Source organism: Equus przewalskii, chromosome 1 (assembly GCF_037783145.1).
Source record: "Equus przewalskii isolate Varuska chromosome 1, EquPr2, whole genome shotgun sequence".
Classification (NCBI taxonomy): domain Eukaryota; kingdom Metazoa; phylum Chordata; class Mammalia; order Perissodactyla; family Equidae; genus Equus; species Equus przewalskii.
The window spans coordinates 109,456,372-109,481,908 of NC_091831.1; the positions used below are offsets into that span (position 1 = coordinate 109,456,372).

Genomic DNA, 25,537 nt, shown 5'->3' on the forward strand with positions numbered 1-25,537 from the left:
GACATGTAACATTGTGTATGTTGGCACTGTACACCGTGTTGAGTTGATACACGTATATATTGCAGTGTTGTTACCACCATGGCATTAGATAACACCTTTATCGTGATACATAATCGTTAGTTTTTTTGTGTACTGAGAACAGTTAAGATCACTTTCATCTTTTCTGCTCTTCCCTCTCCCTGTCTTTCAAGGTTGAGGTGAGCTCGGAGGTAAGGGGACTGACTGCACGTGACACCTTATCAGTTAGAGTCCTTATGAGCCAACATATAGTGTCCTCTCTGCAGCAGCACAGTGTACCTAGATCTTTTTTTTCTAATTCTTCGGCATTACCTGGACACAGTCTCATTTGGTGAGCATATGTCCTGTAGGACTTAGTATTTCTGGCCTTCGTCAATGGCTGGCTGCCCTGTTCTCTCTCAGGGCGCTGACAGCTGGACTCTGGAGCCAGAGGACTCTGTCTTTGAGGGTGATACAGTCACTTTCTCTTGCTTGCCTTAGGGTTGAGCCCCTCCATGCTTGGTGATGGGAGTTAGTGCTGCAGGGCCAGCTGAGCAGGAGGCTGTACCGAGGCTGGGATCAGAGGTCTCTGCTCCCAGGGGTGGGACCAGGCACTGTGTGAGACCCCAAAGGATGGGAACAGGGAGAAAACAAGGACCAGACCCTTAGGGTTGACCTGTGTCCTCCTGGTTCTGCCTGCCTATGCCATCACTGACATCAAAAAGCACAGCTTGTCATCCCATAAGTATTGGGCCCCTGGGTCCTGCTGGCACTGCCACCCTCAGTTTGCTCCCAAGCCCCCATTCTAACCTTACTGCTTGGGCCAGCACCTCACTCACCCTTTGGTCCAGGCAAACCATATCTTTCATGAGGCCTCCCTCATTCCGGTTTATCTCCGGGCATGTGATTAGACCATGCCCTCTGCTAGGACGTGTCCACCTTCTTTTCCACCTTCGAGAGTTCTGCCCATCTTTAACGACTGTCCGGATCCCCTCTTCTCCTGACCACCCCACTAAGGACATAGGGCCTGCACCCTGGAATATATGAGTTAAATATCCCTCCTCTCCATGGGCAAGGCCCCATTTCCTTTGTCAACCATCTGTGGTGGGGGTGGGTCCAGAGCTTTCCTCACACTAAGACCAAGCTCATCTGTCCATCGCTGGCTGGACAAGGACCGAAGCAGCTAGAGAGGGGAGCTCTTGAAGGAAGTGAAAAAGCCATGTGTTTGTGTTGTCAAGACCTCTGAGGATATCTATCAGAGTCAAGAAAAAATACACATATTAGACTGTTTTCTAACTGTTTAATACAGAAAGTTTCAAATGCACACCAGAGCGGAAAAAGCAGTGAACTGAGTCCTGTGGAACCAGCTTCCATGGTTTTCAGTATCTGCTGGCTGCAGGGTTGCATCATCATGAGGCCTCAAGGTCACAGTCAGCTGGCACCCGTTGGACACCACTATGTGTGCACAGTGCCAGGTCGTGTGGCCACCAGTACTGCTATGTCATCCTCCAGGCCCTTGCAGTGGTATTGGCCACTCACGTTTCACAGGGACTTCATCCCCTGCCTGTTTTCAGACACAGTTTTTAGCAAGAGGGCCCTTTTCCATAGAAACCGTGTCTCCAATCCTAATGGTCAAAACAGATAAAGTGATATTAATACACATTTATTACAAGAGTTTACTTTGGTATCATTTATGTATAAAATTAATTTACTAATGGGAAAGCACCCTAAAACTGCCATAATGGGTAGTAAGATTTGAATTTTGATAATGATGACAATTTTACAGTACGATTTACCTCAATATTCTGTTTTGGTTGAACCATATTCAGAAATCACTGGATCACACAAGTAAGCCATTGTTAATGGTGACAGATTTTTATCTTATTTTTACCCGTTTGCCTTATGATTTCGAGTCTCTTCAATTAAATTGATCCAAATGCGTAGAGGAAGAGCTTGGAGGAATTGTGTTCTTTTTTTCTTCCAGAATTGAATCACTGATCTAACAGATGGTCATAGTCTTTATTATAAATATGAAGATCAGACGAGAAGAAACACAAACTTAAAATAAGCAAAACTGTGCTTATCCTGTGCCATGCTTTCTGGTGTTGCTGCTACAGTGGTGGGAACATGTGCCAAGTCAGGTGCAGTTTCTGTGCTAAAGTTACAGGCACGATTGTGAGTTCTGTAAAAGAGCAATGCAAAACTGCAGTCTTCCTGGTGACTCACAAGAGGTTCAGATACTTGCACGTTCATGGCAAGAGAAGTTTGAGCTTTAACTTCCCCCTGAAGAGGAGTCAAATGGGCCACATGAATTGATACATTGGTAGTCTCTGAAGAGTTCCAATTTTGTAAATAGTCATTTGAGTGTGTTTGGACTTTTATGAGTTTTTAAAATACAGGGGGAAAAAGATTAGAATCGAATGTTTGCAGAAACCCTGAAGCAGTTCCAGCGGACCTCAGGGTTCCAGAGAACCTGATTTGAAAGATCATGATACTATCCGAAGCAAGTGTGTGAAGGTCCACGTTTTCAGCTGTTTGGTTCCCAGTCACTGTTTATGTGACTCATTAAGACATTTGGGTACAGACTACAGTCAAGCGTTGAATATTTACATCTTGAGCCTACCTCCTCCTCTCTCTCCCTGGGTGTGCTTGGAAGTAAGGGGGTGGATGTGTCCTTCTGCATTTCAAAGGATTTTCCTTTTATGACAGCTCAGTCTCCCTCCCTTCCTTCTTCCTTTAAGCTTCATCACATTTTTGTTTCATATTTAAACCATGCCTTTCTTGTAAAATTTTTTCCTGGAATTCCTGATTGCCTTTTTTCTTACTTATTAGTATATTTTTAAAAACAATCTGTCTTTAATCAAATCCATGGTGTTTTCTAGCTTGTTATTTCTTCCCTCCATTGCTCTGACTTCATTCCCCTCTCCTCAGAGATGCCTCATATCTTGCTGTAATATGGACCCCCTCTTTTTAGGTCCACTACAGAGCTCATCATGGAAATCCCTTTTTCTGGATCTCCGGGTTTAGTCTAAAAGTTAATTTCTTCTTTCTCAGTATTCACCCTCATTTTTCTGGAGCTCATCCTCAAGTCCATGACCAAGAAAATATATGTGGGAAACAAGCTCCCTGAAGCCTTAATGTTCTGGAAAATGCCTTTCTTTGCCTTCAGGCTTGAGTGGTTTCTTTCAGCTCTAAAATTTCTGTATGTAATTTCAGTAATTCCCTCCCTCCAGCTCTTCCATTGTCTCTGGAGCTTCTGTCTCTGGCCTTGTGCTCTGAGGCATTCATCATTTCTGTGCTACATTTCACCTCTGTCATTCTTATCACAACTCCCACCCATTTATAAAAATTTATTTCACAAATCATATTTTTAACTTCCATATTGCTCTTTGTTTTTCTAAATGAAATGTTCTCTTGAATGTTTCTGAGAATATTAACTTAAGAAGTAGCTTTTCATTCCTTTCATTGATTGTTTCTTCTTGGAACTTTTTTTGTGTGTCTAGATCCTTGATTGTGTCTCTCATGCTGAAGGCTGTTCTCAAACATCTCATGCTTCTAAGGTTCCCATTCAGAGGACCTCAGAAATAGAAAAGGCTGCCTGAGGCTCTGGAGAAGTGGGCAGCCCTGACCAGAGGTCCCCCAGTTGCTGAAATGAGGGGAACTTGACTCTGTGGTGCTACCACCTTGACTGGCTGCCTACAAGTTTTCTTGAGGCATGTATTTTTATTTACATGTAGGGCTGTTTTTTAAGGATACCCAGGATTTGTTTTAATCAGGTGTAGTAAGACATGCGGACATGGAAATGACTGTCATGAAGGGAAAAGATTTTACTTCTGGTTCCATAGAAACAGGAGGCACAGCTTGCCAGGTGAGGCCGCATCGGGAAGCACCGGAGTCGGTCAGGAGGTAGAAGGAGTGAGAGGGAAACGTGGGCAAGAGCCTTTATTGTGGTTCCACAAGAAGGAATAGGTGACGTCGGGTACACAGGGTTAAGATTGGCTAGTGGGAATGATTTCAGTGGGCTCTGGGGCATAGGGGCTGTCCCTAGTTGCCTGTACCTGGCCCTGGGGTGATTAGGGCAGGTGGATGGTGGCCCAGACTGTGAGAACCCCATGGAGGAGGTGGTTGGGTGGTTGGAGTATGGGCTCTGGATGGGTTGGTTTGTATTTGACAGGTGTGCTCCTGAGCAAGTTGTTTACTATCTCTAGGAATTGCCTAACCTGGGTGGGTGAGGGGACAGTCCCTCCAGGGTGAGCAAACGCCCCAGATGACAAAGTGTCAGAATACAGAAAATAAAAGACATGGGTAATAAGGGCTGTTGCTCTTGGTTTTTTTACTTCGTGTTTTGTGTCCTCCGCCTTTATTCAAAATGGTCACTTCTGGCTACAGTAGGTTCTAAACCTGGGCAGGGGAGTTGGGATAAGGTGCATTCATCTAAAACTCGTACCTAATTCTGCTCTCTCCACCTATCTTCCTTCCCATCGTTGCTAATCAGGGAGCCCAGTAGCCCTCAGCGGCTCTGCTGGCACCCAGCCCCTTCCTGCCCCTTTCATCTTCAGTCACTCAGGGTGTATTTGTTAAGCACCACCCAAGCCGTGGGCCCATTCAAGAGGCTGGGACTAGAGCATTGAACACAGTGGGTAGAAATCCTGCCCTCGTGGGGCTGCTAGAGTGGCCATGTGCTTCCACCCACTCTGTATCTCCTACAAATTGACTGAAATTTCTCATCTGCTGATGTCTTCCTAAATTGTCTTCAGGTTTTGTTTTTTGTTAAGAACTTTGTTTTATATGCATATGAAAAAAATCATAGTTCCTGAGCAGTGGGGTGGACACTGGCCAATTCCAATCTGTGTCTGAGAAGATCTCCCAGGTCAACTGCAGCTGATACTCTCAGATCAGTGCTGACCCAACCATGAACAAGAACCCCTCTCAAAGCTGCTCAGACTGTGGTGACAACAGACCTAAGGGCACCAGGAAATCCACCGCCTGGCAGTGCTGGCTTACAGAATCCTTTTCCTGTTTCCAGTGCTGATGAGCGATTTGATGCCACATTCCACACCAACGTGTTAGTGAATTCTTCTGGGCATTGCCAGTACCTCCCTCCAGGTAAGATCCACATCCTTTGTCTTCCTAAATTAGATAGTTTAAGCCAGGTCGGAGTACTAGTCTGGACAGTGCTTACATGAGCAGTGGGCCAGCTTGGTGTTCTGGGCATCCTTTGCGTCTGTTCACACCCACCTCCTCCTGCTTTCTTCTCTCTGCTTACCCATATTTCCTGAATGTGACAATGACATCTTCATCCTTTTTGTCTTGGGGTCATGGCTCAAGCTGTCTCTGTCAACACATGGCATTTGTTCTTATTTTCTGCCATACATTCTTTAAAGGTAATCCACAACTAAAGCAAATCTCCCTCGTCAGGTAATTTCTTGCTTTCCTTGCACCCTGCAAGGCAAACACCCCAAGGCCATTTATTCCTCCATTTCAGTGCACCATTTTCCTTCCCACCAGATTGGGTATCTTGGCAGGTGCTGTTCTCCCTGTGTTGGGGGTGAGATGTTGAACTTGCTGGGCTGGTTTCTTGAGTGTGTGCATTAAAGAGCATGGGATGTTTGACACAAGATTAAGTGGTTTCAAAGGAGGGTTCATTAGTCACTTATTCCTGAATGAGCTTCTCTCCTCCTTCTCAACCAGTTGATGGTTAACTGTTTCCTGGGATTGATTCTTTTCCTACCAGCCCATCATTTCTGTGGATTCACAGGGTGCCAGGCTGCTCAGTGAGTAGTCCACACTTGGGAAACAGGCTTTATAGCCTTGAGTCACATGGATATTAACAGGTTTTTAAAAAGCTTTTAGATGATTTTTTACATTTTCTTTTCCAGGATTATCTCCCCCCGCTGCAACTGTTTGGTTTAACTTCCTGCTCCCAGGCAATCTGCAACCACCCCCACCTTGCCACCAATACACACAAAAACACGCCTCTCTCTCCAGCAGTCAGCCGCAGTCTCACGCCTTCTGATTCCTCTCACAGCACACAGGACAGTTGACTGCCTTCTAGGTCATTGTTTATATGCTTGTCCTTGTTAGCACATAAAAGCATCCCATGGACAGAGTCTGTATTTACTCACCTTAGAATCACCACTCATCAACCAGGTACCTGACCCACATGTTGATGAATGAATGAATGAGTGAGTCCTCAACCTGCAAGGCAGATACTTCCCAATAATGTTTGTATAGATTGAAGAACTCCAGATTTTCAGGTTTTCTATCTTAAAGCATGTGCTTCCTTGCTACTTTTCCAGCCCTTTCTCCCTTCCCCCAGGCCACACATGCTTCTTCCTAACAGGTGGCCCCTTGCAGCCTGGGGCTGTAGAATGTGTCATCCATCACACATACATTTTTTTTCATGAGGCCTGTAAGTTGCAGCTTCTGTTATGAAGGCTAATGACCCCCAGTCATCAGGGTAGGAGAATATGTTGCTGAAGATTGTTTTGAAAGTTGAGGCTATTTTCAGCTCCAGGAGCACCGCTTCTGACCGCTGAGCTGTCTGTGTGCAGCAGCCCCCTCTGAGGTTCTGTTCCTGTATCCTGGCCTCCGTGGCCCCTGTAGCCTGATCAGGACAGGACACACTTTACTGTGACCCTGGGAGTTTCCGTTGCATTGGCAGGGGCAGCGTGGAGCTGTCTGCCCTGGGGGTGGTGCAGAACTGATCTGGGATCCAGCTGTGCCCATGCAACTAAGCACAGGCAAAAAGAATGTTTCAGGTATAAGCTAGGAAATAGAAACTGGATTAGGAAATGACTTTTTTTTCCATTTCATATTTTTATTTTTAACAGCTTTATTTTGGTGCAATTCACCCATTTTAAGTGCATGATTCAATGATTTTAGTAAATTCACAGAGTTGTGCCACCATTACCACAATCTAGTTTTAGAACATTTTCTATCACCCTGGAAAAATCCCTTTTGCCTGTCTGCAGTTAATCTCCACCCTCACTGCTAGCCCCAGGCAACCACTGATCTGCTTTCTGTCTCTGGCTTCTCTTCCTCTGGTCATTTGATAGAAATGGAATAATACAGTTATGGAGTTAGATTTTCTAGAAGCAATATGGGTTTGGGGGGACCCAGCCCATTAATGGGAGGGCAGTGTTTATAATGACTTCCTGATTCTGATGAATGCTGGATATAATGCTGCAGATCATATTTAAGAAACTTGAGGGGCAGGAAGTTTACTGTCCTTTCCCAACTTGGCTCTGGGGAGGGGGTGTGTGTTTGCAAGGCTTCTGAGTCCCTTCCTCCATTCATTCTTTCTTTAATTGCATGGCAGAAATTCACAGAGCGCCTGCCCTGCCCCCACAAGCACTGGAACCCTTAGCTATTTGTGCCTTCCAGTCCTTCTCTGGGCAGAACGGAGTAGACGGGCATAAATACTGGAATGGGTTCATCTGGTCCCTTCTTGGTGACCTTCTAGGAAATTCACTTCCATCTTGTCCTAGTCTTGGAGTCACTCTTTTCAGTGGAAACTCTTTGTGTCCAAGCACTATTTCTTCATCTTAAACCTACCAGTCCTTGTTTTGTTCTCAATCTAGAATTCAGACTAGTTAAAATTTTCCTCTACATGTATTTCTGGATAACAAGTGTTTTCTCAATTTTTAACCTAAGGAAAATGCCCACCCTGTTCCATAGCGAACACACACACACACACACACGTACACACGCACTTTTCAGATTTTGTTTCAAAGCTCTCCATTATTTTTGTTAACTCTGAGATTTTTTTTACATTCGTTACTTTTCTCTTATTATTTAGAGTGTGAAGATGTGCATGCATGGTAAGAGCAAGTTTACAGAACTTCTGATTTTCACAGAAATCCTTCAGAACAGTCTGCAACAGAGCATGTCAGTGTTGTCTTTGAATTTTAAAAGGCAGTGAAGCTTCAGCTGAGCTTCTTTTCAGAGATTTTTCAAAAAAGACCCACCTTGTTCTGGACAGGTCTAGCTGTAGTTTGGAGAATCAGGACAAGCAGAAGTCCTTTGTGGTGACACCCAGTCCAGAGGACCTTGTGCCCACATTGCCTCCTCTGGAAGGGAGCTTAAGTGGGCCAGAAAGATGTGTGCACAAAGCACCGCTCAAGAACACATGCAGACCATCATCAATAATGTATCATTTAACTCGCCAATCTTTTATCATGCTAACAAACATTTTACTCCATGAAGATTAGGCACTGCATCTTAGGAACAGCCTTTGACGATAGAGAACAAAGGACTGCCATGTATTTATTTATGTAAATGATCTTCCCAGCTCTATTGAGGTATAACTGACCAAATTATAATATTCTTAAAGTGTAGAACATGATGATTTAATATGCATATACATTGTGAAATTATTTCTACAGTCACGTTAATAAACATACCTATCACCTCACATAGTTACATTTTGTGTGTGTGTGTGTGTATGAGCACTCTTAAGAGCTACTCCTCGGCAAGTTTCAAGTAAACAATATTATTAACTTCAGTCACCATGCTGCACATTAGATCCTTAGAACTTATCTGCTTATAACTGAAAGTTCATACCTTTTTACCAGCCTCTCTCCACTTCCCCCACACCCTAGCCCATCAACCACCATTCTACTCTTTGTTTCTTTGAGTTCAACATTTTTTTGTCTTCAGATTCTACATCCAAGTAATACCATACAGTATTTGCCTTTCTCTGTCTGGCCTAGTTCACTTAGCAAAATGCCCTCCAGGTTCATCCATGTTGTTGCAAATAGCAGGATTTCTTTATTTTTTAAGGCTTAATAATATTCCATTGAATGTGTGTGTGTGTGTGTGTGTGATTAATACGTATACTTTTCTTTATCCATTCATCCGTTGATGAACACTTAGTTTACTTAGGTTGTTTCCATATCTTGGCTATTATAAATAATGCTGCAGTGAACATGGGAGTGCAGCCATCTCTTTAGATAATGATTTCATTTCCCTTGGATATATCCCTAGAAGTGGAATCACTGGATCATATGGTAGTTCTATTTTTAATTTTTGGAGGAGCCTCCATACTATTTCCATAATGGCCTCACCAATTTACATTCCCGCCAGCAGTGTGAGACAACTGTGTATTTAAAGCACATCTCAGTCAGCTTCCATTTTGGTCTCCTGACTGTTCCCATTGCCCACATAGGCATATTCAAGAGCTCCTGCTACATTGACGTGCGCTGGTTCCCCTTTGATGTGCAGCACTGCAAACTGAAGTTTGGGTCCTGGTCTTACGGAGGGTGGTCCTTGGATCTACAGATGCAGGAAGCGGATATCAGCAGCTATATCCCAAATGGAGAATGGGACCTTGTGGGTAAGCCCAGCCAAGACGTGAGACCAGCAGCCTAGAAAAAAGCTGCTTTATTCCTGCGCCAGGTTAAAGTCTGGGATTTTCCACTCTGCTTTTCAGTGTGAGCATTTATTGAACCCTGCAGCATTCTCCATAATTTCCTGAGAGCTATAGGATGAGAAAGAAAAAACAATTAGAAAATTCAGTGCTTTCCATGAGGAACTTGTGGTTATGCACATTTAAACACAAGTCAGTGCTATTAAAGGCATCGCTACATCATTCGAATCTGCTTGATTCCTAACGTCAGGTTGGTCAGCAAATTGCAGGTGATGGGAACCTATCTATATTTGATGATTTTAAATAGAAAAACAATAATTACATTTATAGTGGGGTGAAGTTTGCAATGCATTACTTATAATCATGGTGTCTTAGTCCATTTGGGCTGCTATAACAGAATACCATAGGCTGGGTGGCTTATAAACAACAGACATTTATTTCTCATGGTTCTGGAGGCTGGAAAGTCCAAGATCAAGGCGCTGGCAGGCTGGGTATCTGGCGAGGGCTCACTTCCTGGTTCATATATGGCTGTCTTCTGGCTGTGTCCTCACATGGCAGAAGGGACTAGGCAGCACTCTGAAGCCTCCTTTATAAGGACAATAATCCCATTCATGAGAGCTCCCCTTTGTGACCTAAGCACCTCCCCAAAGACCCACCTCCTAACACTATCACCTTGGGTGTTAGGATTTCAACATCTATGTCCCCCCAATATGAATTTTGGAGAGACAAAAACATTCAGCCTATAGCACATGTAATTCCAATCCATCAAAAAAAATCTGCCAATTTGTTCAAATATTACTAAAATACCCTTAAATAACTATAATAAACCAGAAAGTGCTTATTCGAACAATGATTACTCAATTTTTTAGCACTTAGCAAACTCCATGGCTATGTTTACATGCTATATCCATTAAAATGAACAAATGGGGGCTGGCCCAGTGGCATAGCAGTTGAGTTCGCATGTTCCGCTTCGGCAGCCTGGGGTTCATGGGTTTGGATCCTGGGTGTGGACATGGCACCGCTTGGGAAGCCATGCTTTGGTAGGTGTCCCACATATAAAGTAGAGGAAGATGGGTACGAATGTTAGCTCAGGGCCAGTCTTCCTCAGCAAAAAGAGGAGGATTGGCAGCAGATGTGAGCTCAGGGCTAATCTTCCTCAAAAAATAAAAAAAGAAAAAAATGAATAAACAGGGTGATTTTATTCAAACAACAGCCTCCTTTTTTCCCCCTTCCCATGGAGGAATCCCCGGTAAGAGAAGTGAGAAGTTCTATGAGTGCTGCAAAGAGCCATACCCGGACGTCACCTTCACAGTGACCATTCGCCGCAGGACTCTCTACTACGGCCTCAACCTGCTCATCCCTTGTGTGCTCATCTCAGCCCTTGCCCTCCTCGTCTTCTTGCTCCCTGCAGACTCTGGAGAGAAAATCTCGCTTGGTAAGTGCCTGGACCTGTGGAGGGAGTTTGGGATGGCTGGAGGGCCCTGCCTTGAGGTCAGCTCTCTAGGGCTCACTGTGGACAGCGGAGGGGCACGTCAGGGCTCCAGGTGTGGAGATATTGCAGGGCCTGCTTAGTGCCTCACACACTGACCTCCTAGCTGAGGGCATCTCCCTGCCACCACAGGCTCCTGATTTAGGCTCTGCTGGATGGCCATGCCCTCCTGAGATGCCAATAGGATCCTCTGATTCCACACAGAGGATGAGAACATCAAAGAAGGGATCAGTTCTCCTCTGGGGGCCTGTGCTTTCTGCCTTCCTGCCACCCACCCTGTTCCTTGGTGGCAACCAACCAGCATCGTTGTGGACAAGAAATAGTATCAACCTGCACTTGTATATTGCCTCACAGGGCATAATTCCTTATGATCATCCAATAACAAGATAAGAAAACTCAGATTTAGAATGGTGAAATGAGTTTCTCAACATCTCACAGAGTTTCTAATGATGATATTTAGTACCTGAAGAAGTCATTCTCAGGGCCAGACCAGTGGCACAGTAGTTAAGTTCACACCTTGCTTCAGTGGCCCAGGGTTCGCTGGTTCGGATCCTGGGTGCAGACTTACGTACCGCTTATCAAGCCATGCTGTGGCAGGCATCCCACTTATAGAAAATAGAGAAAGATGGGCACAGATGTTAGCTCATGGCTGATCTTCCTCAGCAAAAAGAGGAGGATTGGTGGCAGATGTTAGCTCAGGGCTAGTCTTTCTCAAAAAAAGAAAAGAAAGAAAAAAAAAGAAATCATTCTCAAACAACTATCTTCTGATTCTGAGGCTCGGGCATGTTAAATGACTTATCCAAGGTCATGCAGCTAGTAAGTAGCACAGTCAAGACTGGATGCCAGGCCTTTGGACTGCATGTTTTCTTTTTCTTGCTACATCAAACTACCTCTCAATACTAACATAATAAAGAAAATGAGAGAGACTAGTACTAAGTTCAATAATTCATTTTGTGTTGTTCTAAAGGTCTGGCTCCTAAACCTGTCTCCACCAGGGACTCTGATAATGACATGGACTGTCCCCAGAAAAATGCCCATGCCCATATGTACAGAAAACCATGCATTCAGTTTCAGGAAAGCCACAGACCCCCGACCCCAACGCCTCCCTATTTCTCTGAATCTCAGGTTAGGAACCCAGTTAGATGGACTTTAGGCCCCATCATCTGTTCTGTCTCAGGCGCTGCTGTGTGTTTGTGTTTCAGGAATAACAGTTTTACTGTCTCTTACTGTCTTCATGCTGCTGGTGGCTGAGATCATGCCTGCAACATCTGATTCAGTGCCCTTGATAGGTAAGGCAAGAGTCGGGCTCCTCTGAAAGAGATAGGCTTAGAGAATGCTCAGGACTTCCTAGCACAGGCAGGGAGCAGAAACGCGTCCTCTGGGGCCCTGGAGAGCGTCAGTTTTTGGAGAAATGGAGAGCCCCATTTTCTGCTGTGAGGATATGACTTGCTTTAACTATTCAGAGTGATCCGTGGCTTCTGCTCACCTGGGCACGTGTAAGGAGAGCGGAGAGTCCAGTTTTGTGGTTTGGCTGCAAGGTGCAGAAATGCCCCCTTCCTCCCCTAATTCTCCCCCTCATGCTTGTTATGAGGCCAAAGATTTTACCACTAGAGATTCGTTATTTTCATTTGTCATTGTTTTTCCACAAATCCTTTGCTAACATGGGAGGAGCACACACTTTAACTCTTAGCCATTGTTTTCTGAGATAACTCAATGTCTCTGTATAAAGATCAAGCATGTGAGGAGATGTGAAGAGGACAAATACGTTTTGGCCAGGACAGATGTAAGGCATGGCATTCTGCCCAGGGAGGGACGACAGAAACAGGGGACAGCATCACTTGTTGCCATGTGCCGCCCTGGATTGGAGCAAGTAGGAGCATGTGGAGGGGTGCTCAATGGTGTAGTGGTTAGGATCCAGCACTCTCACCACTGAAGGCAGGGTTCTGTTCCTGATTAGGGACCAGACCTCTAAGCTAGTTGTGAGGACCAGAAGCAAACATCTCCCAATGGGTATTAGGTTTAATATGGAAGTCCCCCTCCCATTTGGTGGTGGTCAGCCTCAGGAATGCAGTCTGTTATTACTCCTGTTGGCCCATTCCTACCTAAAGGCTGTCCTGTGTAGTTAACTAAGGATGGGTAGGAATGGGGGAGTCTTACATGGATACCCTTAGGCTTCAAAAACTAAGAAACCAAGGCCCTTTGTGTCGAACTTCCTGTATGTGTAATACTTTTGCCAGAGAGACTGTTGGTATGAAAAACGTTTGTGGGTGTCATACTTCTCTTACTACCATCCAGAGAGTGAGGAACTACCTTTCAGTTTGATGGTCTGACCCATTCTTTCTACCTTTCAACACAATGCTGCCGATAGAGACTGACAGCAGAAAGCACCATTAATGGGGCAGTCGGCTGGCCCTGCCTTGACTGGTGAACCCGCTGGGAGAGCCTAGGTTGATGCATAGCTTTCGTCTAGAAGGATGGGATGCTGTTGGTCTCTGACCTGTGGTGTTGGGATTTCAGGGTGTCCATTGATCCTGGTTCCTTCCATAGGTCATTGCATTAGTCTGCTAGGACTGCCATAATAAAATTCCACAGATTGAGTGGCTTACAGAACAGAAATTTATTTGTTCACAGTTCTGGAAGCTAGAAATCCAAGGTCAAGGTGTTGGAAGGTTTGGTTTCTCCTGAGGCCTCCCTCCTTGGCTTGTAGATGGACACCCTCTCGTCGTGTCCTCACTTGGTCTTTCCTCTCTTTGGGCATCCCTGGTGTCTCTTTGTGTGTCCAAAGTTCCTCTTCTTATAAGGACACCAGTCAGACTAGATCAGGCCCCACTCTGACGACCTTATTTTAACTTAATAATCTCTTTAATGGCCCATCTCCAATGCAGTCACGTTCTGAGGTGCTGGGGTAAGAGCTTCAACATAAATTTTAGGAGGACACGATTAAACCATAACAGTCATGGTTTGGTTCACTTTCCTTCTCCTTCTTGGAGGTCCCTGATGCGAACTTGAAGTCTCAAATATCCACCTCTGGTAGCTCCTCGCAGGTACCTCTTTGTCTCCATGGGAGAGCAGTGAGTTCCTGCCTGCCTGGAGAGCAGGAGGTGTTCTTAACCAGGTGTGTGGCCGTACACTTAGCCTCTGTGCCAGGATGCTTTCTGCTTAGAGCTCAGGCCCCTTGGGCAGACAGATACACTGAGGGTTTAATAGAGTTGCGAGTTAAAGAACACCTCCCCTGTGCCAGGCTTTCTCCTAGACCTTTCGCCCATATAATTGCTAATTCCTGCACCAATCTTACATTTCCATCCCTGGTGTACTGCTGAAGAACCTGAGGCCCAGAGAGGCAGAGCAGCCTGTCGAAACTCACAGATGGCAGCCAGTGGACCCCAGGGTGGGGAACTCTTTCAGATGTTCCATGCTCCTTCTCACCTGGGCCAAGGTAGAGTAATACCTCCTTGCCCATCAGAGCTGAAGCTGATATTCTTAGCCTGAAAAGTCACTGCTGCTAACCTCTTCCTCAGGCTGGACAACTAGCACCCCCTGGTGTTTCTGGATAAAAGGGGCCAGACGCATTTTCCACAATGGTCGCCTAAATGTCCAGGCCTTATAAGACAGCCAGGTGATGCGCAGGTTTGTCCTTGTTACGCCCCTGGAGCGCATCTGTGGCCCTTAGTCATCATGATGGTGACCATATCCTCAAATCCAGGTGTTTTCAGTTCTGATAACGATCCATGTGCTTTCTCTTGGGAACAAGATTATCACTGTCCTGAGAGGCCTGTTAAGTCTCAGTGAAGGAGGAGGCAGACAGAGTTCATGAAAGTGCAGTGAGCTAGGCAAGGCTACTCACCAGGATGGGATAGAAAGGCAGATCTCTGTGCTCTGGGCTGGCCTCTGCCTGCTGGTCTGTGGGCGGGGGACTGCAGGCCAGAAGTAGCCCTGCCCTGCTTTCAGGCTTTGTCACCCAGTGTGGGTCTGCCCCTGCCCTGTGATGTTTGTGCCTTGGAGGCCCTGGGTCTCACCTGCATCTGCTTTCTCTGCAGCCAAGTACTTCGCCAGCACCATGATCATCGTTGGCCTCTCTGTGGTCGTCACAGTGATTGTGCTGCAGTACCACCACCACGACCCCGATGGCGGCAAGATGCCCAAGTGGGTGCGTTCCTCCTACCGTCCCCAAAGGAGGCTCCACAGATGATTTATCTATTTCAAAAATCCCACAAACAGCTAGCATTCCTAAACAAATAGCTGTATTTCTTACATGACCTCACCTAGCTGCATCTCTCTCTGCATAGTAGACAGATAGTGAGCATGCTTTTAGGGTCCTGGGCACTGGGCTTACAAACTCACATTCCAGAGCAGGACTCATACACTGACTGTTCATGTATTTTGCTAGCATGGTGTTTTTAAAACTACATTTGCATCTACTCTGGATAACTGTGCAGCTGTTGTAAAGCAACGGACGAGATGAGCACACAGCCACATGGCTGGATCCTCAAAGCAGAATGAGGAGTGATAAGAGTAAGACACAGAGTGAGCTATGCAAGAATATATACATTCAGTACACCTAGGAATGTAATCTAACCAAAACTTATAATGTTAAGTTTAGTAGTTACCAGTGGGGAAGAGGGATGGGATAAAAGAAAATGAATGAAAAATTAATGATTGATTATAATAGTGTGTCGTCTTAGTCTAGGCCACACCTGCCTAGTGCCTTGTGATGTTTGCTGATGCTTGCCCACCCACTCCTTCAGAGTCCTTCAGAGTCCAGGTTCCGAAGCTCTACAACCACCCTCACCTGACACTCAGGAAACCTCGATTAGGGCCGAGCAGGGCCTGGGCTTTCCTCACCTCCCTGTGGTGTAACAAAACCTGGGACAGGGGAGGGCTGCCTCTGCCCGGCCTCTTACTTGGGCCCTGCAGAACTTCCCGTCTTCCTGTCCAGAGCATGTGGCCTGGGGACCACTGGGAGCTAAAGAAACCCTTTCATGCCAAAATGAGCCTGTCTTTGGAGACCCACAACCTTGCATCCAAGTTCAGAAGGGAGTCCAGGCCTCACCAGCAAGCTAAGTGCAGCTGCAGGATGAAAGATGCATTTCCTCAACCTCCAGGAACAGGGAATTCCTAGGCCTTCTAAAAAATATTCATTGTGGGATAATTTACAGTTACCTAAGAGTTAACTTAGGAAAGACCGCTTTAAAAAAAAAACTTGGCTTTACAAAGTTACTGTGTCCCCTTGGGTTCTTTTCCATGGCGAGTTCTTAAATTTAATAAGGACTCTCTCTCTCATAGCTCCTTGCATCAGCAGTAGAGTGAGCTCCCCAAAATGGTGCCACCTCCCACACAGGTCACATCTCTTCAGTGCATGGGCTTGTTTTGAGAAACCCCTCACCTCCTAGCTTAAAAGCTGGGACACATTTGCACACATTCATCTATGTTCTCGTCTGACTTTCTAATAATCCTGATCCACTTTCTGTCTGTCCATCTGTGTGTTTGAAATAGGTAAGACATTTACATGTTTCAAAAGTCAAAATGAAAGTACAATTTTGCATAGAGAAATCCTGCTCCCATTCCTGCCCCTCGCCCTGCTTTCACCACCAATACTGATAACCATTTTAGTTAATTCCCACTTTTTCCTTCTAGTGTTTATTTATGCAAATACAAAAGTATAAACACATCTACTCTCTTATGTTTTGAGTGATGTAAAGATAAGGGAATTAAGACATGAAGACAGAAAACCATTTTTAATGACCTGGTAGCACTTTACTGTTCCAGAAAAATCTTAATTAAGAGCATATGCTAATTATTCACCTCTCAGCACAAGAGCATCTTACAACCAATGGCTACAAATGAAATGTGAAGCTCGGATCTCTCTCTCTCTCCCTCATTTTATATAGCACACTGCATTTTTCTTTCTTTCCATGTGTATCTGAAACATAAGCAGCCTCCAAGGAACTTTTATTATGATCTGTTGCTATGAAGAATATGCTGCTGGGTGCAGTGGCATTATGTGACATTTGCACAGCCAGAATCAAAACTATAACTTAGCAGAAGGGTCATGAGCACAGTTTGATAAGTGCCAAGAGGATAATTTCATCTTTTGAGATTCTTTAGCCTTGAAAGCTAATGATTCAGGCCATGGAATTCAAAATAGACTTAGCTTGAGATGTGCTGAAGGGATATGCAGACCCCCACGGGGAAGGAGAAGTATCAGGCACTTCTGCTCAGCTCTCCATGTGCACGGCTGCCTCTGGGTTTGGACACGCTCACTGCCCAGTGTGCTCCATGGGCTCTGGCCCAGGCTTTCAGGTGCCTTCCAAGTGGGGGTTTGGACAAAGTCACTGGAGGCTTAAAGGGAACCTAGTGGACCGTTTTCTGGATGAGGCTGTGGAAGTCTAAACACGTTAGGTGACTTGCTCACTATGTGACCCTGAGCCAATTTATTAATGTCTTTGAGCCTCAGCTTCTTTATCTGTAAAATAGAAGAATTATAGTCACTTCACAAAGCCCTGAAAGGCTCAAGTGAGATGGCGTGTCTCTTGATCCACATGTGGAGGGCCACTCTCACCCAAGGATTCACATGGGACCATGTGTCCCTGCTCCTTACTGATCATGGAAAATCCTCCAGGGTCTGCAGACAGCCTTTCCAGGCTCTGGAGGTTTCCCCGTGCGATGTAGGCAGGATATAGAATGCCACCTGCTAGGAAGAAAGGGCTATCTTTATAGCTGCAGTGAAACGGCTCTTACGCCTTCTCGTTCTTTTCATTGCCTGTCTCCAGACTGGAGAGGAACTCAGCTGGTCTACTGCAATTATCTTTGATAAAATGTCATAAATGTGGTCACCAAGAAAGTGCTGCAGATATGAACTTCACAACTTACTGCCTGTACTTACAGATGGGAGTCATGCCTGCTATGCTGCTGATGGAATTTGCCCACCATCATAAACCAAAATTAAAATGAAATCAGTATCTGGATGATTTCATGGAAAGGGCCCACTTTTCATGTACTTGTCTAAATAGGCTTGCAGGAATGCTTTTGTAAACCAGACTTGAGAACTCACATGGCTCCCTTCTTTTCATTAGAGGCAAAAAACAAGAAAATGATTTCTCTCTAGCGTCTTCTATGCATGCAGGTAACATAGGTTTATAAAACACTTTAGACCAGAGGTCAGCAAACTGGCCTTGCAGGCCAGATCCAGCCTACCATGTGCTTTTGCAAATAAAATTTTATTAAAAAACAGGCATGTCTGCTCCTTTGCATGCTGTCTATGGCTGATTTTGTACCATATCAGCAGAGCTGAGTAGTTGCAACAGAGCCCTATGGCCCACACAGCTAAAATATTTACTGTCTGGTCCTTTACAGAAAGTCTGCCAACCCCTGCCTCTGGCTTTTCAAATTACTTTCCCGCAAACCATCTTATTCAGTCTTCACTGCATCCTAATGAGTTGGGTTAGAGGTTCCTAAACTTTCTTGGCTCATAGCACCTTAATGTCTCAGGGTTTTTCTCGCAGAGCTCCTAGGGTAAAAGAAATACCTAACAGTTCTGTTTATTCAGTAGGTCAAAACAATTTGCTAAGTATTTATGCCTTGACAATTTAGCCCCTCTTGGCACAGCACAACCTCTTAAAACTTGCGAGCACACTACCCTCATTTGCTATTCCATGTTAACTTTCTTGGCACTTGGTTTTTATTAGAACAACTTCAGAAACCTGCTTTGCAATGATATGACATCATTGCAAGGGATGGAGCGATCTAATATTGCAGTCTGAACCCCTTAAAGCTAGAGCTTCATGCAGAGTCTGACAGATGTCACCAGGTTGCCCTTGAAAAGTTAAAATCTCTCAGCCACGCCTGTGAGTTTGCTGTGGCACGCTGGGCTCCCTCACAGGGAGTTTGGTATGAGAGTCCCTGGTTACAGATGAGGAAGGATCAGAGAGGGAAAGTGACTTGCCCTGTTCACACAGCTCAGGGCTCTCTTTCCAAGACAGCCCTCTCCTCTCATGTGGCTGTCTTCCTGAGATGGCAGTGTCCCTGCCATAAAGAGGAATTCAGCTGCTTCCCTGGGTAATTTTCTGCACTGGTTTTATTCTTGCCTCACATTTGACTCAACAGTTGTAACATTAGCACTGCTTGCCTGTGTAAACTCACCTGGGAAGGAGAAGGGGCCTGTCACCCCCGGAATCCAAGAAGTAGGACTGGTAGTGTAGGATCATCTTGCTATCTGGATCCCCTGATGCACACTTCCCGGCCGCTTCTAACACTCTGTTGTTTCCTCAGACCAGAGTCATCCTTTTGAACTGGTGTGCGTGGTTCCTGCGCATGAAGAGGCCAGGGGAGGACAAGGTGCGTCCCGCCTGCCAGCACAAGCAGCGCCGCTGCAGCCTGGCTAGCGTGGAGATGAGCGCGGTGGCTGGGCCGCCGGCCACCAATGGCAACCTGCTCTACATTGGCTTCCGAGGTCTAGAAGGAGTGCACTGCGCCCCCACCCCCGACTCCGGAGTTGTGTGCGGCCGCATGGCCTGCTCACCCACGCATGACGAGCACCTGCTGCATGGCGGGCAGCCGTCCGAGGGAGACCCGGACCTGGCCAAGATCCTGGAGGAGGTCCGCTACATCGCCAACCGCTTCCGCTGCCAGGACGAGAGTGAGGCCGTCTGCAGCGAGTGGAAGTTCGCGGCCTGCGTGGTGGACCGTCTGTGCCTCATGGCCTTCTGCATCTTCACCATCATCTGCACCATTGGCATCCTGATGTCGGCTCCAAACTTCGTCGAGGCTGTGTCCAAGGACTTCGCTTAACTCGGTCCTGGTTCCCAGTGTGTAGGAAACGCACAGATCAGCGATGTTGGCTTGGGGCGAATTTGGGGTGCTAATCCCACAGCAGCATTAAATGTGAGGACTCTGATGTACGCTTGGCACTGTCAGTGATGGCGGTTACAGTTTCCTTGTTACTTTCAGTGATAGGATCTCAGCACGTTTTTGTTTAATCCTCTCCGTTGGGCTACTTGATATCCTTGGGACACCCTAAGGGCAGCAGGACCACAGAGAGGTCATTTTTCCCTTTCCCCACTGCCTGGGAAGCTCTTCAGAGAGGTCCGGGTAGCTCAGGACTGCCAGGGGAGGCCTGTACAGTTGGTCTGCATGCCTGCATGTCATTTGCCATGAAGGCCTACATGAAAATGCCACATACGCTTTTGCCTGTGTACAAACTTAGATTGAAACTACTAATAATAATAAACCAAACTCACTAAATCCATTCAAATAATTAACTGGTGAAAGGAAACTAAACTAAACTAAAACTAAAAACCTAACTGCTGGTTTTCATTTAATTCAGTTTTTATATTTCTCTACCAAAGATGGTGGAGAGAAACAGTTTTATGCTGTTTCTACTTAAAACAAAAGAACAGACAGTTGGTCTTGTAAATTATATTTTTTCCTGCCTGATTTCTGCCAAACTATCCTGTCAAGGGAATCGGGAGGGACATAGGTGTTGTCAGTTCTGAACTAGGACCAGACCCAGTCAAGTGGGGGATTTCTGTAGATCCCAGGCAACTCTCAAGCTTCCTGTGCTTCCCCAGACACTGGGGAGCCGGTTCAGTGAGTCTGCTCTATTTTGAAAAATCCAAAGGACAGATAGAGTTCTATTAGAATTACCAGCGCAACGTATTAGCTAAATCTAAATTAAACCATCTATGTGTTTTCTGGTCTTTTTTAAATGCATTAGATGCTTCAAATGTAGTGGGGTTGATTAGTGTTAGAAATTCATGGATCTGTACAAATGCACAACATAAAGTAAAAGTATTCTATGCTTATTCTCCATGTCTCAGGGCCAGGGGGCAGAGGCCGGGACCTTTTCTGGTTCCCTGTGTGGCCGGAACTGGGGAGGGGATGGTGTGGCTGATGACTTTCCTGGATGACAGACCAGTGGTGGTCACCAGAAGGGGCTGGCAGGCTAACAGAGGCTGCACAGCCAGTAGCTTCAGTTTCTGGCTTTTGGGAATCTGCTTCTCCACAGCTTGTCCACCCAGCTTCGTCCTAGGAAGCCAGCTGAATGGGTGGATTCACTGGAGATGCGTGTTTTAAAAGCAAGGAAAACTTTAATTTTAAACCGAAGTGGTGACACAATTCTCTGCTTAGATTATCTAGCTGACAACAGTCACCTTGCCTCTTCCCATTCTTCTTATTTTTTAATGAGATCGGAGGGAGACACAAGAAAATCTCTTCTCTTCTATTGTTTCATTCAGTAACTACTCAGAGCTCAAAACTACAGAAGGCTTTGAGCTCCTAGGAATCTTTACTTTCCTCTAACCCCCGGGATGGGTACATCATGAAGGAAGATTAGATTTTCAGAGCAATAGAAACTGCATACATTTCTCCAGCTGTTTATTTCACTCATTTCTGGGTAGTGCACATGGATTTGTTTGCACTGAGGAAGATGGAGGCTTGAGCATGCTCTGTGTGTATGTGTGTGAGCACCTGTGGACGTCTTGTTTACGACAAGAAGGTTGATGAGTAAGGGCATTCCAGCATCACACCATTTGGAGCAGGGTCGTCCTCAGAGTCCGCTCGTTCTACATGGGATGGATGAACAATGCACAATATTTTCTTTCTGTTTTTTTTCTATTAAAGTGTCTTTAGAAACAAGTGGAGTGTTTTGATATATAAAGAGGATACTTCATTTCTTATTGCTATCCAAAAATTGATCCCTGCTACATTTTTGCTTTAAAAAAAAAACACTTTGGTCTTGTATTTTATATAGAAAAACATAAGAAAAGCAAAAGTAGTTCATATTTTTACCATCCAAATAACTACTCTGCCATTTTTAAAAAAGTAAAAATAAGGAAAAGATGCACATATGGTTAGAAAAGTGTGAATGTCTAAACACAAAGGCCTCCCACGCTGTCTGTTTTTTCTTTTCATAGGGACCACCGATGAACTTCTGGGAAAAGGAGGAAAGGAAGGGAGGGAGGGCAAGGAGGGGGCATGAGAGACATTCCTTTTCTAGCACTCATGCTATGCATGGCCTTGCTTTCTTCACTTAGTGTTTTATCTCAGAGATCTTTCCAGAACAACACATAAAGATCTACCTCATTCTTCTTAATAGCTGCTTAACATTCCATTGTTTTGGTGGACTATAATTTCTTTGATTAGTCTTTTATTAGCGAACATATAAAGCATTTCCGTTTTTTATACACAAATCTATAATTACATCCTTGTACTTACATCTTAGCATACTTTTTTTGATTATATCTTGGTATAAATTCCAACTTGGAAATGGAATTGCTGGATTTAAGGCTATATGCATTGAACATTTTCTTAGATATTGCCAGATTAGCCTCCAAAAACTGATCAGTTGATACACCTACCAAGAGTATAATGAAAGGGCTGGTTTCTCAGCTTTCTCAGCACTGGGTATTATCAAACTTAATTTTTTTCCAATATGATTGGTGAAAAATGATATTACAATACTGTTCTAGTTTATTTTATTATGAGTGAAGTCAAAGATGTTTTCAAATGTTTTTTGGTAATTGCAAATTTTGTAAATTTATGTCCTTTCCACAATTTTCAATTAGGTTATTTGGCTTTTTCTTAATTTTCACACTTTGGAACCTTTCTGTCTTATGCCTTGAAAATATTTTTATTTGTTTATTATTTGTCTCTTGATGTTATTGATTTGTTTTTTTGCATATAGAAAGTTTAAAGTTTTATGTTGTCAATTTATCCATATTTTCCTTTGTAAGATCCTGGGATTTGTTTCCAGTTTTAAAAGTCCCTCCCCATTGTGAGATTATAAATAAACTTACTCATATTTTCTTCTAAATCCTTATGGTTTCATTTGTTTACCTTTATATCTTCTAACTCTCTGGAATTCATTTATTGCACAAAATGGAGGTAGAGATGCATTGTGTTCCCTCTAAACAGTTGGTCAGTTCCACCAATAAAATATATAACAGCACATTCCCATAATACAATTATAATCTTTTCTCCCATTCAAAATGCCACCTTCCTTGTAAACTAAATTCCTTTAAGTGTTTGGGTCCATTTCTGTTTCATTGATTTATCTCCCTATGAACGCCTTTAATTTCTAAGCCTTTATTCATAGTAGTATCAATAATTCATGTTAGTATCAATATTTCCAAGTTAACATTCCCCTCAACACTCTGTCTCTCTCTCACACACACATACATCTTTTTTTTAAATTGGGGTCACAATAAATTTGTAGATTAATTGGATCTTCTTATTCGAGAATACTGCTATCTAATGTGATTAGAAAACAACTTTTCTTTTTCTGAAACAATAACTTTGTGTTTCTGAGTTGCTTCCTAGACATTTTACGGTATGGCAACCATGCTCACAGAGGACCTGAGTTTAGGATGGCCACCATAAATTCCCACTCTGATTTTCTAGGGTCACCTTTTAAAATGACCACTGAGAGTTAAGCCTGGGAAAAGTTAGTGACTTTTGCCTCAACCATCTTATAAGTAATAGGTGCTGCTACCCTGCTCTCTATCTCCTGTTTGCCCTTGACCTGGGCGGGAGGGCTGCCCTTTCCCCAGGTCTTTGCACCCCCTTGCTTCTGGATTTGTAATAAATCTTGTGACTCTGCTTCCTTTGTGTGGGTGTATTGAAACTGTGCCTTCAGTCAAAATGACACCATGGGTTTTACTTCCCCAAAGAGGAAGCTTGGATGCTGAGGGAACTATCTGGTGACCTCTGTGGGTGGCTTGTGCCCCCTCATTCAGCAGGTCATAATCTGCATATTCTTAATTCAATACACCAGCTGTGGCTTCTCAACACTAGGCTTGCATTCAAAAACTAATTTTATGTCACTCGGTAAAGTTTTATGGTTTTGTTCGAACATGTCCTATGAATTTCTCATTGTTTATTTCTAGATATTTTATCATTTGACTACCATTTTCAATGAAATGACTTCTTCCATTTTATTTTCTAACTGGATGCATAGAAAAGTTTATTTTGTATATTAATGTCATAAACACCATAACTGTGATTTCTTTCTGTGTCTAAGACTTTCTTTTGCCTCCTTTTTCACTAATTTCCCTTATGTCTCTTAGCCAATTTCATTTGAGAACAATTTTAAAAGTAGTGATTCAGATGACATACCTATCCTGTTCCTCACATTAATGGGATGGTTTAATGTCTCAGCATTTAACTTGTATGAAGACATGCATTTACCTTGTCATAATAAAAAAGTATTTGTGTGTTCTCAAACTGTTATGGCTTTCTGGGGAAAATGTAGATGTTAAGTTTTTGTCACAGCATTCTCAGTATCCATGGAGAGGATCGGAAAGTTTTCCCATTTGCTCTATTAATATGTTATATTGTAGTAATAGAGTCCTTAAGACCATACCCCTATATGTTTCTGAGATGATCCCTGTTTATGATTTTTTCTGTCAACATTCATAATTAAGATTAATCATTCTGTAGCTTGCTTTTGTGTGCTAAACAAACAAACAAAAAGAAACAAAATCTCTATATCCTGCAACCATTTGCTTGGTTGTAGAATTGTCTTTTATTTAAGCGTAAAAGAACTCACCTGTTGGGGTGGGTCTGGGCATCCACTGGTATGTTTCTGGGTTTCTACCATCGGGCAGGTTAGGTTCTCCAGCACTTCTGGAGTTAATTTTAGTTGCTTGATGTTTTATAGAAAATTAATGTGAATCCATTTTTCAGCATATTTGCATAGTTTTGTAATATCGGCACTTAAGATTTTTTAATTGCCTCTATTCGTGGTTATTTCTCTGTTTTTCATTTTTAATTGTGTGCACTTCTTCTTTCTTCATTTTTACTAATTTGACTCCCCAAGGATTTTTTTTTTCAGTTACTGAACTCTTAGATTTATTCATCAGTTTGGGGAACTGGTTGCAACTCCAGATGCCCTTGGGCTGACCCAACCCTTCCTGGCACAGCAGGCGAGCCATGTAGTGGGAGCCACAGCTGGGAGGAGCCACCTTCCTAGCTGGCTCCAGGGCCAGGACTGAAGCTTCACTTGGCAGCAGGAACCATAAACGCAACCAGGCCAGGCAGCACAGATGTGTCAAATGTGGCCAACACGACCACAGTTAGTTAGAGAATAGATGGACTCAAAGCTTTAACCAGAAGCCATCTTGAGGCTCAGGCCTCTGGAAGGAACCTTTCCTCACATAATTTAATGTTCCCTAATTACTTCATTCTTTGTGGCCCAAACCCTCCCCCTTCCTCCCTAGACCTGACCTCACTGCTCATGGATCCTTTTAAAATTACTGTTTACTTAATTTGAATATGGGTTTGACTTTCTAATGTCAGAGCTTACCACAACATGGGGAGGGCATCATGATGTCATGGGACCAGGGGTCCTGTCTGCAGTCAGTCTTCATGAACTCTTGTGGTCAAACCTCATTGTGTCCTCAGCACACCCCACTTTGGGAATCACAGGAATGCAAACATTCCACAATTCTGCCCACTTCACTCTTTCTTATCTGTCTCTTCAATGTCTCATTTAAAATTTTACACTCTTGGGCCAGCCCTGGTGACCTACTGGTTAAGTTCGGTGTGTTCTGCTTCAGTGGCCCAGGTTTGTTCCCACATGTGGACCTACACCACTCCTCTGTCAGCGGCCATGGTGTGATGGAAGCTCACATTAAACAAAGAAGAAGATTGGCAGCAGATGTTAGCTCAGGGTGAATCTTCCCCAG

The 25,537-nt window shown here is 44.3% G+C and overlaps 1 protein-coding gene across 8 annotated transcripts in view; it reads left to right on the forward strand.

Annotated features, from left to right (window-relative positions):
• Positions 1–22,665, forward strand: part of LOC103562081 (neuronal acetylcholine receptor subunit alpha-7) — a 108,368-nt gene extending 85,703 nt beyond the window's left edge. For all 8 annotated transcript variants that reach the window (XM_070620615.1, XM_070620587.1, XM_070620583.1 and 5 more), the window contains 6 exons: positions 5,024–5,103; positions 9,167–9,334; positions 10,608–10,802; positions 12,059–12,145; positions 14,894–15,003; positions 19,125–22,665. In XM_070620615.1, the coding sequence (XP_070476716.1) occupies positions 9,280–9,334; positions 10,608–10,802; positions 12,059–12,145; positions 14,894–15,003; positions 19,125–19,643 (966 nt within the window). In that variant the 5' untranslated portion in view covers positions 5,024–5,103; positions 9,167–9,279 and the 3' untranslated portion in view covers positions 19,644–22,665. The remainder of the gene's footprint in view (positions 1–5,023; positions 5,104–9,166; positions 9,335–10,607; positions 10,803–12,058; positions 12,146–14,893; positions 15,004–19,124) is intronic.
• Positions 22,666–25,537: the final 2,872 nt, after the last annotated feature.